The following is a 17,243-nucleotide window of genomic DNA, read 5'->3' as shown; positions in this document are numbered from 1 at the left end:
CAGTGGAAATAACAGTGCTACTGCCCTTCTAAGATGGTTTGGAGGCTCAAATGAACCGTTTGTGACAGCACCTAGAAAAGTGTAAACTTTCAATAACAAGGCTGGCAATCAATAACTATTGCATTTTCTTCTCTTTTTTTTTTTTTTTTTTTTTTTTTTGAGACGGAGTCTGGCTCTGTCTCCCAGGCTGGAGTGCGGTGGCCGGATCTCAGCTCACTGCAAGCTCCGCCTCCCAGGTTTACGCCATTCTCCTGCCTCCGCCTCCCAAGTAGCTGGGACTACAGGCTCGTCGCCCGGCTAGTTTTTTGTATTCTTTAGTAGAGACGGGGTTTCACCGTATTAGCCAGGGTAGTCTCGATCTCCTGACCTTGTGATCCGCCCGTCTCGGCCTCCCAAAGTGCTGGGATTACAGGCTTGAGCCACCGCGCCCGGCCTTGCATTTTCATTAAAAAGAAACATGTCTTAAAAAAAACCACTCCTGCATACTTTTGAGGATCAGGTATGGAAATATGTCTTCAGCATGTTTGGAGGCCTGGATGCTGGGTAAGGTTTCATCTTGGAGCGTTGCTCTAAATTAGAAAGAATCAATCCCATTTGCCTGAAGTTTCGGAAGCTGCTGAATTAACTACAGATCTGTTATCTTCAAGGGCATCAGTACCTACAGCTTCACACTGGAAGGAGCTGCTCTTTAAATGTTGCAATCCTGGAATTTGGGGGGAGGAGATTTTATTTCCTAATTAATTTGAGCTGCAGATGGTGAAGAATAAGAGCTAGATGGCCATAATCAGAAGGAAGAAGGGACAGGCAGAGAGCAAAGGAGAAAATGGAACATTAAAAATGGGCAACTGCTTGAGCAGCCCAGGGATTCAAATGAGTCTGAATTTTCTTAAGTATCCATCAGGGTTTGGTCAAGAGACAGAAATCACATCAGTGAGTTAAACAGAAAGAATTTAATATAAAGAATTGTTGGCCAGGAGCAGTGGCTTGTGCCTGTAATCCTAGAACTTTGGGAGGCTGAGGCAAGAGGATCCCTCAAGGCCAGGAGTTCGAGACCAGCCTTGGCAACATAGAGACCCTGTCTCTACGAAAAAAAATTTTTAATTAGCAGGTGTGGGGGCGTGTGTTGGTAGTCCTGGCTATTTGGAAGGCTGAGGTAGGAGGATTGCTTAAGCCCAGGAGTTCAAGGTTGCAGTGAGCTGTGATCGTACCACTGCACTGCAGCCTGGGCAACAGAGTGAGACCTCCTCTGAAAAAGAAAAAAGAAATTGTTACCTAGACATAAAGCTATTACCTAAGTAACTGAATGGGTAAAACTCTAAAGAATCATGGTGGTAGCAACTATACAGAGCTACGTCCATTCCTAGGACCAAGGGAACCAAAGGAAGAGGCTGTAATGATTAAACTTTAGAAGAGGTGATTCAGACATGAAAAGGAAGTACGTGCTACAACTTGGATAAACCTTGAAAGTATTATGCTAAGTCAAAAAAGCCAATCACCAAAGCCCATACATGATTTCATTCCTAGGAAAATCCAGAATAGGGAACTCTATAGAGACAGAAGATAGACTGGTGCTTGCCAGGGGCTAGGAGTTAGGGGGTACCAGGCAGTGACAAAGAGTATAGGGTTTCTTTTTTAATTGTGGTAAAATACACCTAACATCAAATTTACTCTTTTGACTATTTTTAAGCATACAATTCAGTGGCATTAAGTACATTTTCCCTGATGTGCACTGATGTAATAATTAGAGCCTCTTCCTTGGTTCCCTTGGTCTGAGGAATGGACGTAGCTCTCTATAGGTGCTACCTCCATGATTCTTCAGAGCGTTTACCCGTTCAGTTACTTAGGTAATACTTTATGTCTAGGTAACAATTCTTTTTTTCTTTTTTGAGAGGAGGTCTCACTCTGTTGCCCAGGCTGCAGTGCAGGGTGCCATCACAGCTCACTGCAACCTCAAACTCCATCCATCTCCAGAACGCTTTTCAGCTTGCAAAACTGAAACTCTGTAACCATGAAACTGTACCCTTTAACTCTGTACCCATGAAACCCTGGACCCATTGACTTTCCAGTTCCCTCTCCCCCAGCCCTTGGTAGCTAGCTGCCTTTCTACTTTCTGTCTCTATAAATTTGATCCTCTAGGTACCTCATATAAGAGGAGTCACATAATATTTGTCCCCTTGAGACTGGCTGATTGGACTTGGTTTAATAGCTTCAAGGTTCATCTATGCTGTATCATGGGTCAGAATTTCCTTTTTTTTTTTACGGAGTCTCTGTCACCCAGGCTGGAGTGCAGTGGTGTGATCTCGGCTTACTGCAAGCTCCACCTCCCGGGTTCATGCCATTCTCCTGACTCAGCCTCCCGAGTAGCTGGGACTACAGGCGCCTGCCACCACACCCGGCTAATTTTTTTTTTTGTATTTTTAGTAGAGACGGGGTTTCACCATGTTAGCCAGGATGGTCTCGATCTCCTGACCTCGTGATCCACCCACCTCGGCCTCCCAAAGTGCTGGGATTTCAAGCGTGAGCTGCTGTGCCAGGCCAATTTCCTTCGTTTTTAAGGCTGAATGATATTCCATTGTGTGGAGAGACCACATTCTGTTTATCAACTGATGGGCACTTAGCTTGCTTCCATCTTTTGGCAATCATCAATAATGCTGCTGCGAATGTGGGTGTACAAATACCTGTTTGAGACCCTGCTGATATGGTGTGGCTGTGACCCCCACCCAGATCTCATCTTGAAATGTAGCTCCCATAATTCCCACGTGTCAGGGAAGGGACGCAGTGGGAGGTCACTGAATCACAGGGGCAGGTCTTTCCCATGCTGTTCTCCTGTAATGAATAAGTCTCACGAGATCTGATGGTTTTATAAATGGGAATTCCCCTGCACAAGCGTTCTCTTGCCTGCCACCATGTAAAATGTGACTTTGCTTCTCATTCGCTTTCTGCCATGATTGTGAGGCCTCTCCAGCCATGTGGAACTGTGAGTCAATTAAATCTCTTTCCTTTATAAATTACCCAGTCTCAGGTGTGTCTTTATTAGCAGCGTGAGAACAGACTAATACATCTGCTTTCACTTTTTTGTGTATATATAACTCAGAAGAAGAATTGTTGGATCATGTGATAATTCTATTTTTAATTGTTTTTTAGACTTGCACTTATTTATTTATTATTTTTGAGATGGAGTCTCACTCTGTTGCCCAGGTGGGAGTGCAGTGGCACATCTCGGCTTACTGCAGCCTCCACCTCCCAGGTTCAAGCAATTCTTGTGCCTCAGCCTCCCAGGTAGCTGGGACTACAGGCATGTGCCACCACATCCAGCTAATTTTTGTATTTTTTAGTAGAGCTAGGGTTTCACATGTTGGCCAGGCTGGTCTTGAACTCCTGACCTCAAGTGATCTGCCCACCTCGATCTCCCAATGTGCTGGGATTAAAAGCTTGAGCCACTGCGCCCGGCCTATTTTTAATTTTTACAGAAACCACCATACTGTTTTCCACAGCGGCTTGCATCATTTTTCCTCTTAATCTATCTATCTCTCTCTCTCATCCTGCTTTGTCACCCAGGCTGGTGTGCAGTGGCAGAATCTCGGCTCACTGCAACCTCCTCCTCCTGAGTTCAAGCGATTCTCCTGCTAAGCCTCCTGAGTAGCTGGGATTACAGGTGCCCACCACCACGCCTGGCTAATTTTTCTATTTTTAGTAGAGATAGGGTTTCACCATGTCGGTCAGGCGGGTATCGAACTCCTGACCTTGTGATCCACCCACCTTGGCATCATTTTCATTCCCACCAGTGCTGCAGAAGAGTTCCCAATTTCTTTTTTTTTTTTTTTTTTTTTTTTTTTGTATTTTTTTTTTTTAGTTGAGACGGGGTTTCACCGTGTTAGCCAGGATGGTCTCGATCTCCTGACCTCAGTGATCCGCCCATCTCGGCCTCCCAAAGTGCTGGGATTACAGGCTTGAGCCACCGCGCCCGGCAAGTTCCCAATTTCTATACCTCGTCTCCAACACTCGTTATTTTTTTTTTTCTGTATTCTTTTGAATTGATGAAAATATTCTAAAATTAGCTGTGGTGATGCATATATTTGTGATATACTAAAACCATTGGATTGCACACTTTATTTTTTTATTTTTTATATTTTTTTGAGACAGGGTCTCACTCTGTCGCCCAGGCTGGAGTGCAGTGGCGCAATCTCGGCTCACTGCAAGCTCCGCCTCCTGGGTTCACGCCATTCTCCTGCCTCAGCCTCCCGAGCAGCTGGGATTACAGGCGCCCACCACACGCCTGGCTAATTTTTTGTATTTTTAGTAGAGACGGGGTTTCACCGTGTTAGCCAAGATGGTCTCGATCTCCTGACTTCGTGATCCGCCCGCCTCGGCCTCCCAAAGTGCTGGGATTACAGGCGTGAGCCACCGCACCCGGCCAGATTGCACACTGTAAATGAATACATTGTATAGTATGTGCATTATATATAGAAAAGAGTTTTTTTAAAGAAAAGTAAGAGGAGGGGCCCTGTGGACCTGGGACATAGAACTCTGAGGAAGGAGAGCTGTTGTCTTGGATTGGGGGAGGTTCTATGAAGCTGGTCGTGCAAGAATTGGAAAGAATCACACAACTAGATTCAGCTGCTGCTAAGCTAGAGCAAAGTTGCGTTCCTGGGGTGATGTGTGTAGAAACAGGAAGTAGATAAGAAAGAGCAAGTCCTTTCTGCCTCCTCCAGCCTCAGTTTCCCTCACAGGCCCCTCACAGGGAGCAGCTGGTAAAAGAGAGAGATGCTTTGGAGAGTTCCAGCTCCAACATTCCAAAGCCAGCGATAGGTTTGGAACTGAGAGAAAACAGCGTAAGAACTTGCACTTGATCTTGGCAACAAAGAGGCCTTTATCCCTCAGCAGGAATCAGACTGTCATCTGTTTTGTCATCTCGGAGGCCCCAAGTGGGTCTTCAAAAAGATACCCACAAATTTGGAGGCACAGTTAAACTTGTAAATATCTGTTGAGAAGTGGATCGATATCTTTGGAATAGTAATCCCTCTCCCTCCCTGTTGTGTCCAAAATGTAGCCTCAAGACCCACATGAAAGGCAGGAAGCTACAAGGGAGGCACAAAGCTCTTTGCCTTCTGCCTGGCGGCTGCATCTCTACTTACACTGCTCCGTGGCTTAAAGAAAAATAGTAACAACAACTAACATTATTGGCCGGGTGCGGTGGCTTATGCCTGTAATCCCAACACTTCAGGAGGCCGAGGCGGGCAGATCATGAGGTCAGGAGTTCAAGACCAGCCTGGCCAACATAGTGAAACCCCGCCTCTACTAAAAATACAAAAAAACTTAGCTAGGCACCTGTAATCCCAGCTACCTGGGAGGCTGAGGCAAGAAGAATCACTTGAACCTGGGAGGTAGAGGTTGCATGTGCCATGATCCCGCCACTGCACTCCAGCCCGGGCAACAGTGTGAGACTCCGTCTCAAAAAATACAAAACAAAAAAACCCAGAGAATATTATTGAGGTCTTACCATGTGTGAGGCATTGTTCTATATTCAGTCCTTATAAACACCTACAAGGAATGGAATATTACTATCTCAGTTTTACAGATGAGGAAACAGAGGCCTGGCAGTGTTATGTACTTTCTCAAAGTCATCACAGAGAGTGAACACCAGAGCCTGGCACCCTTTGCCACGATGCCATGCTGCTTCCCAGAGTCCTGCCCCGTGCTTGTTATGACTTGATAGGCCACGTGGTCTTCCTTCTACCTATGCTGCCGGTAGCATCCCAAAAGATCTAGATGACATTGAAAACCCACCTATGCTTGGGAATTGAACAATGAGAACACTTGGACACAGGGCGGGAACATCACACACCGGGGCCTGTAGGGGGCTGGGGGACCAGGGGAGGGATAGCATTAGGAAATATACCCACTGTAAATGACAAGTTGATGGGTGCAGCACACCAACATAGCACATTTATACCTATGGAACAGACCTGCACGTTGTGCACATGTACCCTAGAACTTAAAGTATAAAAAAAAAAAAAAAGAAAACCCACGTATGCCATCAAACCAGAGATCATGGTGAATGGTCCTGCTGCAATACACGCAGCCCCTTGAATGGTTTCAAATGCTGCCAGCATTTGCCTTGATGTTGCTGTGGCCTGACCGGCTGGATTGACATCACCCTGAATGCAATGGGTTACTTGTGAAGACCTGAATAAAAATTCTGGGCTGGGCACGATGGCTCACACCTGCAATCCCAGCACCTTGGGAGTCCAAGATGGGAAGATTGCTTGAGGCCAGGAGTTTGGGACCAGCCTGGGCAACATAGGGAGACCCCACCTAGAGAAAAAAATGTTTAAAATTTAAAAATCAGCTGGTGTGGTGCTGAGCACCTATCTGTTCTAGAGGATCGCTTGAGCCCAGGAGTTAGAGTTCGCAGTGAGCTATGATTGCACCACTGCACTCCAACCTGGGAAATGGAGTGAGACCTTGTCCCAAAAAAAAAAAAAAAAAAAAAATCTGAAGCTGAAAAAAATCTACTATTTGAAATGTTTTTCTTTTCTTTCTTTTTCTTTGACACCGCGTCTCACTCTGTTGCCCAGGCTGGAGTGTAGTGGCGCAATCATAGCTCATTTTAACCTTCAACTCCTGGGCTCTAGCTGTCCTCCACCTCAGCCTGTCAGGTAGCTGGGACTACAGGTGTGAGCCACCACACCTGGCTAGGTTTTTATTTTTTATAGAAACAGGGTCTCGCTATGTTGCCAGGCTGGTCTCAAATTCCTGGTCTTAAGTGATCCTCCTGCCTCAGCCTCCCAAAATGCTGGGATTAGAGGCATGAACCACCTTGCCTGACCTGAAATAGTTTTTGACTTTAAGGATGAAGACTTGAGTTGCCTCAGTTCTGGGAGGGCCAGCGGTGTTGGGCTCTTTGAGAAAGGAGATGTAGCTTAAGTTCTTGAGGAAAGACTTGGGCCCAGTGGAATCCAACAGGTCTAGCTTCTCTGGTACTTGGAGATTCCTGGTGGAGAGAAAGAGAGCTGCCCCTGAACCGTGAAGGCTTACGTGGATGGAGGATTGGTGGGGGGAACCCTGCTCATTAAGTCTTTTGAGGTTAGGCATGGCCTGTAGGCTCTCATGGAGCCATTTCCAGGGGCTGCTGAGGGCCTGTGCCCTGCTTTGTGGGGAAAACCCACGGTGGAAGGCAGAGCAGGTGGGGACGCCCTGGCAGTGGGAGGTGAGCAGCAAGGGGCTGCCGTGTGCTGGTCTTGAGGGGCAACAATAGCTGAGCAAGATGAGAAAACCCAGGAGATGTTGCAGAGTACACAGTGCGCTCAAAGCATTCCCTGAGAATGTCTCCAAAAAAAAACAGAAGATGGGGATGGGGGAGAGAAAATGTCACACTGAGGTCGGATGATTTCCAGCTATTAGGAACTTGTGATGGAGTCATCTGATACAAAAAGGAAAAGCATTATTAGCCAAAGTCACAGTCTGGTGAGGCCTGAGATATAAGGGTCCAATTGAAATATAAATTTTTTTTTTCCTCTGTTTCCCAGGCTGTAGTGCAGTGGTACGATCTTGTCTCACCACAACCTCCACCTCCCTGGTTTAAGCAATTCTTCTGCCTCAGCCTCCCTAGTAGCTGGGATTACAGGCGCACGCCACCACACCTGGCTGATTTTTGTATTTTTAGTAGAGACTGGGTTTTGCCACGTTGGCCAGGCTGACCTCGAACTCCTGACCTCAGGTGATCTGCCTGCCTCAGCCTCCCAAAGTGCTGGGATTACAGGTGTGAGCCACCGCGCCTGGCCAAATTAGCATTTATCCAAGCGGGACATTAGACCAATCAGGCTGTTGGTGTCAGGTGATTTGGCTTGAAGTGAATTGACTCAGAGCCCTGCCATCTGTATCTCTCTTTTACTTCAAAGGTTTCCTACGCGGTGCTGAGCTTTTTCTTGATTTACAAGTCTTTGATTTTTCAAAAGGCAGCAGTGTAGTGCAAGTGCCCACAGAGCAGCAGAGTCTGTTTTCCTTCTTTCTTTAAATCATCATAACTTATTTCGATGGAAACTGATGCCTACAACTTTTAGGAACGTGCTCTTTTTTTTGGATGAGGCATGTCTTGAGCTGGCTTCAGAGCAGCTTTCACAATAAGAACCTACCAGTTTGTGATTTTTAGTCCAAAGAAGTGGGCATTGCCTGAGTGTCCTGGAAAGGCCTCCGCTGGACAGATATCCGGGGCCTCCTTCCCGGGCACTGTGGGCTGTGCAGGTGCACAGTGCCCCACACTCCAGTGGGCATCACACTTGGTTTAAATGCCCTGTGTTTATCATCTTGAAATCCTTAACAATCTCATCTCTGAATATTTTTCCATCTGTAAGCAAAGTCAGATGGGACAAGGCAGCCATGGGCAGATTGGCACAGTATATGTGTCTGCTGTTTTTTGCTGCCCATTCACATATAGCATTCACCATGCCCCTGAGCACCGAGTTCTGTTGGATCCATCACATGTGCGCAAAGCAGGTCCAAGGTAAGTGGGTGATGGCCGGGTGCAGTGGCTTACACCTATAATCCCAGCACTTTGGGAGGCCAAGGTGGATAGATCATTTAAGGCCAGGGGTTTGAGACCAGCCTGACCAATATGGCAAAATCCCATCTCTACTAAAAAAATATAAAAAATTAGCCAGGCATGGTAGCGCATGCCTGTAATCCCAGCTACTCGGGAGGCTGAGGCATGAGAATCGCTTGAACTAGGGGAGGCAGAGGTTGCGGTGAGCCGAGATTGCCCCACTGCACTCCAGCCTGGGAGACAGAGAGCGAGACCTTTTTTTTTTTTCTTCTTTTTTTGGAGACAGAGTCTTGCTTTGTTGCCCAGGCTGTAGTGCAGTGGTGTGATCTCAGCTCATAGCCACCTCCGCCTCCAGGGTTCAAGTGATTCTCCCGCCTCAGGCTACCCAGTAGCTGGGATTATAGGCGTGCCACCACACCTGGCTAATTTTTTTGTAGTTTTAGTAGAGGCAAGGGTTCACCATATTGGCCAAGGCTGGTCTCGAACTCTTGACCTCAGGTGATCTGCCTGCCTCAGCCTCCCAAAGTGTTGGGATTACAGGGCGTGAGCCACCGTGCCAGGCTGACCCTGTCTTTAAACAAGGTAGGTGTGTTATGTTTATGATTCTTTTGGGGGGGCGGGGGTGAGAATGGGGAAGGGCTGGCCTAATAGGGAGGCCACGCTTTCTCTTCCAACCCAAACTTTCTTTAAACACAGAAAGGCGGCTGTGGACAAGGAAACCTATCATGTCCTTCTTACTAATGTTACCTCCTGTGTCAGCCAACTGCTTACACTGAAAATGATGACATACAGAGACAAGAAAAGGTGGGGCAACCCACAGTGGCTTTTCTTTTCAGTCTTTTTTTTTTTTAAGAATTGGGGTCTTGGTGTCACCCAGGCTGGAGTGCAATGGTATGATCATAGCTCACTGCAGCCTTGAACTCCTGGGCTCGAGTCATCCTCCCACCTCAGCTTCCTGGGCAGATAGGGCCATAGGCATGTGCCACCACTCCTGGCTAATAATTTTTAGTTTCTGTAGAGTCAAATTCCTGGGCTCAAGCGATCCTCCTGCCTCGGCCTCCTGGGACTTCTGGCATTTCCTTTTAGTCCTTCTTGACTCATCAGCAAGCTGAAGGCAGAGAGAGGTGGTAGAACATGTGCAATCAATGAAATAAACACAGTCGAGTGTGTTTCATGCAGGGTTCTCACTGTTTTGGTAAGAACAATATACATATGTATGAACTATGAAATACAAATTCTATACTTTCAGTGATTACCGATACGAGTTAAGTGCACTTATATTTGCATTTAAAATGGGTATTGAAGAAAATAAAGATGAATGGGTAAAAAATTCATGCTAATCATTTAAAATTTTAATTTGCCTTTACTGAAAATGACATTAAGTAACACATTTAAAAAGTCAAGAGAGAGACTCTTATTAAAGAGAGAAAAAAGCTTTTAGAAGTCTCTTGGTGGCACTTTTTCTTGGTTTTTGAACTAAGGGACCCGCCATTTTCATTTTGCCCTGCGTCCTGGGGACCGGGTCAGGACAGGCTCCAGGCACGAGATACACTGCCTGCTCTGTCACTGCTAGGGCCACGCCCACAGCTTCCATTTCCCTTTCCTGGTTCTCTCGCTGCCTGCTTCCTCCCGACACTGTGAATGTCATTGCTCCCTCAGTTATAACATTCACCACACTTTATGTGGTTTGCTTTAATTTCTGACTGCTCTGCATGGGGGATGGGCACTCTCTCTCCTTCTCCACTGTATATCCAGTGCTTAGCTCCTAGTAAGTGCTCAGTGACACTAAGTTTTCATCTTTTTTTTTTTTTTTTTTGAGACGGAGTCTCGCTCTGTCGCCCAGGCTGGAGTCCAGTGGCGCAATCTCGGCTCACTGCAAGCTCCGCCTCCCGGGTTCACGCCATTCTCCTGCCTCAGCCTCCTGAGAAGCTGGGACTACAGGCGCCCGCCCCCACGCCCGGCTAATTTTTTTTTTTTTTTTTTTTGTATTTTTAGTAGAGTCAGGGTTTCACCGTGTTTGCCAGGATGGTCTCCATCTCCTGACCTCATGATCCGCCCGCCTCGGCCTCCCAAAGTGCTGGGATTACAGGCGTGAGCCACAGCGCCCGGCAAGTTTTCATCTTTTACTATGAAAACTTCACATAGGCCGGGCTAAGTTTTTTGTGGTTTTAGTAGAGGCAAGGTTTCACCATATTGGCCAGGCTGACCACAGCCAAATCTGCCACTGTTTTCTTTTTTCTTTTTTTCAGACGGAGTCTTGCTCTGTCCCCCAGGCTGAAGTGCAATGGCGCAATCTTGGCTCACTGCAACCTCCGCCTCCCGGGTTCAAGCGATTCTCCCGTCTCAGCCTCCTGAATAGCTGGGATTACAGGTATGTGCCACCACGCCCGGCTAATTTTTTTTGTATTTTTAGTAGAGATAGGGTTTCACCATGTTGGCAAGGCTGGTCTCAAACTCCTGACCTCAGGTGATCCACCCGCCTTGGCCGCCCAAAGTGCTGGGATTATAGGTGTGAATCACCGCGTCCGGCCAGCTTCCCCTGCTTAGAGTAATTCTTAGGGTTCCCTCTGGGGCCGATGTTGTTCTGTGTCCACAGGACCAATAAATAGTCTTCCCATTAATCCAGATTGCTGCCCATAGCACAATTGTTCTTCGCACTTACTGTCTAAGCTCAGAGCCACTCTGGGGCTGAGAGGTGAATGTCTGTGCCTAGGTTGCCATGTTGAACAGGAACCACTAACAGATATTCTTGGCATGGTTAAATAATTGTTTTCTCTCCCACTTAAGGTCAAGGAGTGTCTCTTTGTCAATCTGTGGTCTCCAGGGCTCATCCAGAGCCTCATGGGTCTGGGTCTCCTTTTTTTTTTTTTTCCCTGAGATGGAGTCTTGCTCTGTCACCTAGGCTGGAGTGCAATGGTGCAATCTTGGCTCACTGCAACCTCCACCTCCCCGGTTCAAGCAATTCTCCTGCCTCAGCTTCCCAAGTAGCTGGGACTACAGGCATGCACCACCACGCCTGGCTGATTTTTGTATTTTTAGTAGAGATGGGGTTTCACCATCTTGGCCAAGCTGGTCTTGAACTCCTGACCTTGGGTGATCTGCCCACCTCGGCCTCCCAAAGTGCGAGGATTACAGGCGTGAGTCACCACTCCCGGCCTGGGTGTCCTTTTTATAGGGCCTCTCCTCTAAGCTGAGACACAGCATCAGCTAGTGAGGCTGCCTCCTCAGTGCTTGAGTTTCAGCTCCACAGGGCCCCTCCTCCAGGCACCTGCATTTTAATGATTCCAACCTGTTACCTGTCTTCCCCCAGCCCTAAGGGTGGTGGCTTCTGACAGTGCTCTCTCCACAATACCTTAGCCCTCTTTTGCCCTTTCAGCTACCTTGTGAAAAAAATGTATACCTAGTTAACAATTATGTATGTATTTATTGTAGAGACAGGGTCTCACTATGTTGCCCAGGCTGGTCTTGAACTCCTGGGCTCAAGCAGTCTTCCCCCCTCAGCCTCCCAAAGTGCTAGGATTACAGGCATAAGCCACTGCGTCCAACCCTAGTTAACAATTATTTATGTTAAATTTTCTGTTCCAATAACTGCTGTGGCTTCTGTCTCCTGACTTGACCCTGATGGACATGACTGCCTAAGAAATGATACATACCTGGGCCAGGCAGAGTGGCTCATGCCTGTAATCCCACACTTTGGGAGGCAGAGGTAGGTGGATCACCTGAGGTCAGGGGTTCGAGACCAGCCTGACCAGCCTGTCTCTACTAAAATACAAAAATTAGCCAGGCATGGTGACGGGAGCCTGTAATCTCAGCTACTTGGGAGGCTGAGGCAGGAGAATCGCTTGAACTCAGGAAGCAGAGGTTGCAGTGAGCCGAGATCGCACCATTGCATTTCAGCCTGGGCAACAAGAGCGAAACTCCGTCATTGAAATAAAATAAAACAAAATAAAATAATAAAATAAAATAAAAATATAAAATAAAATAAAATAGTAAAAGACATGATATACTAGATATATCAATGAAAGGACAGATGGCCTGGCCCAGGGAGTTTATGAAGATTGACAAGCTAATAGCTGTCGTGCTACTCAGAACCTAAGGAAGTTTCATTCTATGCAAAAAATAAATAAAAATAAAGAATTTAATGGCCGGGCAGCGGTGGCTCAAGCCTGTAATCCCAGCACTTTGGGAGGCCGAGGCGGGCAGATCACTTGAGGTCAGGAGATCGAGACCATCCTGGCTAACACGGTGAAACCCCGTCTCTACTAAAAAATACAAAAAACTAGCCGGGCGAGGTGGCGGGCGCCTGTAGTCCCAGCTACTTGGGAGGCTGAGGCAGGAGAATGGCGTGAACCCGGGAGGCGGAGCTTGCAGTGAGCTGAGATCCGGCCACTGCACTCCAGCCTGGGCAACAGAGCAAGACTCCGTCTCAAAAAAAAAAAAAAAAAAGAATTTAGAATAATTGTCTATTGATATATAATGGACTGAAAATTTTTTTAAAATACAGACTTTGAAGAAGGTCATATGTAGATTTGAATCCAGGCTCTTCCACTTACCCACCAGGTGGCCTTGGGCAAATTACTGAACTTCCCTGAACCTCCCTTTCCACATGTGTATCATATAACAAGGGTTGAACAGCTTCCTTGTGGGGCTGTTGTGAGAAGGAAATGCATAACGCATGTAAAGTGCCTGCCCAGAGTGAAAGCTCAGTAAAGGGTAGTGGACCTAGGATGTAGGAGGTGTTAAGAGGAAAAGACTAGAGATCATAAGACCTGAGTTCGAGTTCTGTGCCTACAACTGACTAGCCAGTGACATCCTCTCTGTGGCCCTCCCTCTCCTTACACCGGTACCAAGACCAAGCGTGACTCTGTAATGCTGGTCTCATCTTATCGGCCTGCAGCAAAATAGGCAAATAATGACAATATCTGACATTTTTCATAAAGCTAAATTATTCCGTTTAAAGGATTACTATCTGGGATTTTGCTCTTCTTGCTGTTTCGGTGTTAATGTCTTTTTTAAATGAAATGGCAGGATAGTAGGGTATTTTTTTTTCCTTTCTATGTTCTGATTTGACAACATAAGTTTGAACAAGAGCAAGGAGCTGAGACTTGCCCAAACAGATTTGGAAACATATTGGAAAGCCTCAATAATTGACACGGTATTACTGGTAAATGTACAGGCAGACCAATGGAACAGAATGGTAAGTCCCAAAAACATAGATATTTAGTGTATTATAGAAGTGGCATCCAATTCTTTAGGGCACAGCTGGACTATTCCATAAATGGTATTGGCATAGCTTGGTAGCTAGCTCAGCAGAATAAAGTTGGATCCATACCTTGAACTGTGCACCAGAATAAACTCCAAGTGGCTTTCAGATGTAAACACACAACCAGACTATTGTCTAGTAAGTCCAATATTTAAAAACAACAACAACAAAAAACCAAAAAAGACTCAAAGATGACATGGGGAATTCTTTTATAATCTTGGAATAAGTTAGACCTTTCAAACTATGATTCAAAATCCAGAAGCTATAAAAGACATTCAATTATGTAATGCAAATATTTATATAAGTAAATAACATTTATATAGAAATAATTATATGTAAAACAAAAAACAGAGAAGAAAAAGTCTTTTCATAGTAAAAATAAATACTACAAGCAAATCAAAAGGCAAGTAACAAACTGGGGGGAAATCCTTGTAGGTGTTATCACAAAGAAAAGGTTAATTGATACCAAAGAGCACTTTCAAATCAATAAGAAACCAAAAGAACCACAGAATGGTGAGCAAAGCATATGGACGATTTCCAAAAAAAAAAAAAACACAACAAATAGTCGCCGGGCGTGGTAGCTCATGCCTGTAATCTCTGCACTTTGGGAGGCCGGGGCGGTAGATCATCTGAAGTTAGGAGTTTGAGACCAGCCTGAGCAACATGGTGAAACCCCGTCTTTACTAAAAATACAAAAATTAGCTGGGCGTGGTGGTGTGCGCCTGTAATCCCAGCTACTCGGGAGGCTGAGGCAGGAGAATCACTTGAACCTGGGAGGCGGAGGTTGCAGTGAGCCAATATCACACCATTGTACTCCAGCCTGGGCAACAAGAGCAAAACTCCGTCTCAGGAAAAAAAAAAAAAAAAGTACATGAACATGAACATATGCAAAGATGCTTAGTCTCACTCATATGAAGAGACATTTGTGACTTGACAATTTTGATAGAAGATATTTTCATAATTATAAGACAACATAAGAGATTGCTATCCAGTTTCCTGAATCATCTCAGGAGACCTACACAGCTGGGCTTTGTAAGATCAGAGTGTAGGGACAACCGCATAGCTGTATTTCTGATGTTGTTGTTTTTTTTTTTTTTTTTTTTTGAGACGGAGTCTCGCTCTGTGGCCCAGGCTGGAGTGCAGTGGCCGGATCTCAGCTCACTGCAAGCTCCGCCTCCTGGGTTCACGCCATTCTCCTGCCTCAGCCTCCCGAGCAGCTGGGACTACAGGCACCCACCACCTCGCCCGGCTAGTTTTTTGTATTTTTTAGTAGAGACGGGGTTTCACCATGTTGGCCAGGATGGTCTCGATCTCCTGACCTCGTGATCCGCCCGTCTCGGCCTCCCAAAGTGCTGGGATTACAGGCTTGAGCCACTGTGCCCGGCCCTGATGTTGTTGTTGAAAAGACAAACAGGAGAGTTAAAGATAGGGCTTTCTGGTTTTTTTGTGTCTTTTAACTTCTTAAAAAGTAATCCTGAGAATTAAGTGCATCAAAGTTTCCATCCAGAGTGTCTCACATTTCAGTATAAGCTGGAGAAGGCAAAAAGCAATGCGCTCGCTGCCACGTGAATCTTCTCTCCTTACACCTCGGCAGCTTTCACAGAACTATGCTCCTACCTGAATACCTTACGGCATCACAATGGGAAAATGTTTATTTCTTGGCTTGCATTTGCTTTATATTTATAACTTTAATATTCTGCTTGGTGCATTTTGACATTTAATAAGGTCATGACAGAACACAGTGCTACTGCACCAAACATCATCTTTTTCTTAAGCAAGCCTTGGACTTTGTTTCCTTTTTTACTGTTTGTTTGAACAAAGAAAGCTGATTTTGTAGTGAAACTAATAAGAAATATTAAAGAGAACAAGATTAGCTACAGAAAGAGTTAGTAGCCTTTTGCCAATCTCTATTTACTTAAAAATTTTTATTTCATGAAACCAAAAAGTAAAATATAAACTAACTGAATAAACAAAAAAATTAATGAGAACAAGATTAATGACATAACCGTTTGCCAATATCAATCTAAATACTTTATTATTTCATGAAACCAGAAAGTAAAATCTAATAAAAAAAACAACTGAATAAGCAGCAAAAAATTAATGAGAACAAGATTAACTATAAAAAGTAACTCTTTGTCGGCGGGTTGTTACAGGTCCAGAGGTCGAGCTGTCGCGTACCTAGGATGCCGCGAGGAAGCCGAAGCCGCACCTCCCGCATGGCCCCTCCGGCCAGCCAGGCACCTCAGATGAGAGCTGCACCCAGGCCGGCACCTGTCGCTCAGCCACCAGCAGCAGCACCCCCATCTGCAGTTGGCTCTTCTGCTGCTGCACCCCGGCAGCCAGGTCTGATGGCCCAGATGGCAACCACTGCAGCTGGCGTGGCTGTGGGCTCTGCTGTGGGACACACACTGGGTCACGCCATTACTGGGGGCTTCAGTGGAGGAAGTAATGCTGAGCCTGCAAGGCCTGACATCACTTACCAGGAGCCACAGGGAACCCAGCCGGCACAGCAGCAGCAGCCTTGCTTCTATGAGATCAAACAGTTTCTGGAGTGTGCCCAGAACCAGGGTGACATCAAGCTCTGTGAGGGTTTCAGTGAGGTGCTGAAACAGTGCCGACTTGCAAACGGATTGGCCTAATCAAGAAGTTCAACCTGGAGAGATGGAAAATCAGCTCTCATATCTTAAGTTAATTTAGTATAAAAATAGAATTGATAGTGAAGGTATAAAGTGTAACCATCAGTTAAACCTCTCCTGTCATTCCTAGCTTCCTTGCTTCAGAACTGAAATGGAAGGGGGCGTGTTCCTACTCTGTAGAATTTGGGACTGGGCAAAATGTGTTACCTCCTTAAACTAGCTGTTATGATTTTATTCTTTGTGAGTTAATTAGAATAAAGTCATTTTCTTCCAAAAAAAAAAAAAAAAGTAACTCTTTGTCAATCTCTATTTTAAAATTGTACTGTTTCATGAAATAAAGTCTGAGAGTTGTGGATGATTCTAAAATTCCCTCCAGCTCTGTGACAGACTGAATTTTTTTTTTTTTTTTTTTTTTTTTTTTTTGAGATGGAGCCTTGCTCTGTCACCCAGGCTGGAGTGCAGTGGCTCTATCTTGGCTCACTGCAACCTCTGCCTCCTGGGTTCAAGCGGTTCTCCTGCCTCAGCCTCCCAAGTAGCTGGGACTACAGGCGTGCACCACCACACCCAGCTAATTTCTGTAAATTTAGTAGAGATGGGGTTTCACCGTATTGGCCAGGATGATCTCAATCTCTTGATCTTGTGATCTGCCTGCCTCTGCCTCCCAAAGTGCTGGGATTACAGGCATGAGCCACTGTGCCTGGCTGATAGACTGAATTTTATTCGCTCGTCTGGCTAGCAGGTGGGACCATTGCAAACGTGGTCCCCAGAGACTCAGCTAATGAGCTTCTTCTGTCCTTCAAGT

General features: G+C 45.9%; 1 protein-coding gene across 2 annotated transcripts; it reads left to right on the top strand.

Moving 5' to 3' along the window:
• The first annotated feature begins 8,010 nt into the window (after positions 1 to 8,010).
• Positions 8,011 to 16,729, top strand: LOC104656107 (coiled-coil-helix-coiled-coil-helix domain-containing protein 2). 2 transcript variants are annotated; one of them, XM_010355730.2, is made up of 2 exons: positions 8,011 to 8,503; positions 15,959 to 16,729. In XM_010355730.2, the coding sequence occupies exon 2, from the start codon at positions 15,989 to 15,991 to the stop codon at positions 16,442 to 16,444; it is 456 nt and encodes a 151-aa protein (XP_010354032.1). In that variant the 5' UTR covers positions 8,011 to 8,503; positions 15,959 to 15,988; the 3' UTR covers positions 16,445 to 16,729. The 2 variants fall into 2 exon arrangements, with proteins under 2 accessions (XP_010354032.1, XP_030769300.1); XM_030913440.1 differs by lacking the exon at positions 8,011 to 8,503 and adding an exon at positions 9,117 to 9,124.
• The last annotated feature ends 514 nt before the right edge of the window (positions 16,730 to 17,243 follow it).

Source organism: Rhinopithecus roxellana, chromosome 12, assembly GCF_007565055.1.
Source record: "Rhinopithecus roxellana isolate Shanxi Qingling chromosome 12, ASM756505v1, whole genome shotgun sequence".
NCBI classification, from domain to species: domain Eukaryota; kingdom Metazoa; phylum Chordata; class Mammalia; order Primates; family Cercopithecidae; genus Rhinopithecus; species Rhinopithecus roxellana.
The sequence above is the reverse complement of the archived record's forward strand: the minus strand, read 5'-3'. Positions and strand labels throughout refer to the sequence as shown.

Bases quoted from the DNA above. Each gene is read 5' to 3' on its own strand.
- LOC104656107 (XM_010355730.2), top strand. From the start codon at position 15,989: ATGCCGCGAGGAAGCCGAAGCCGCACCTCCCGCATGGCCCCTCCGGCC.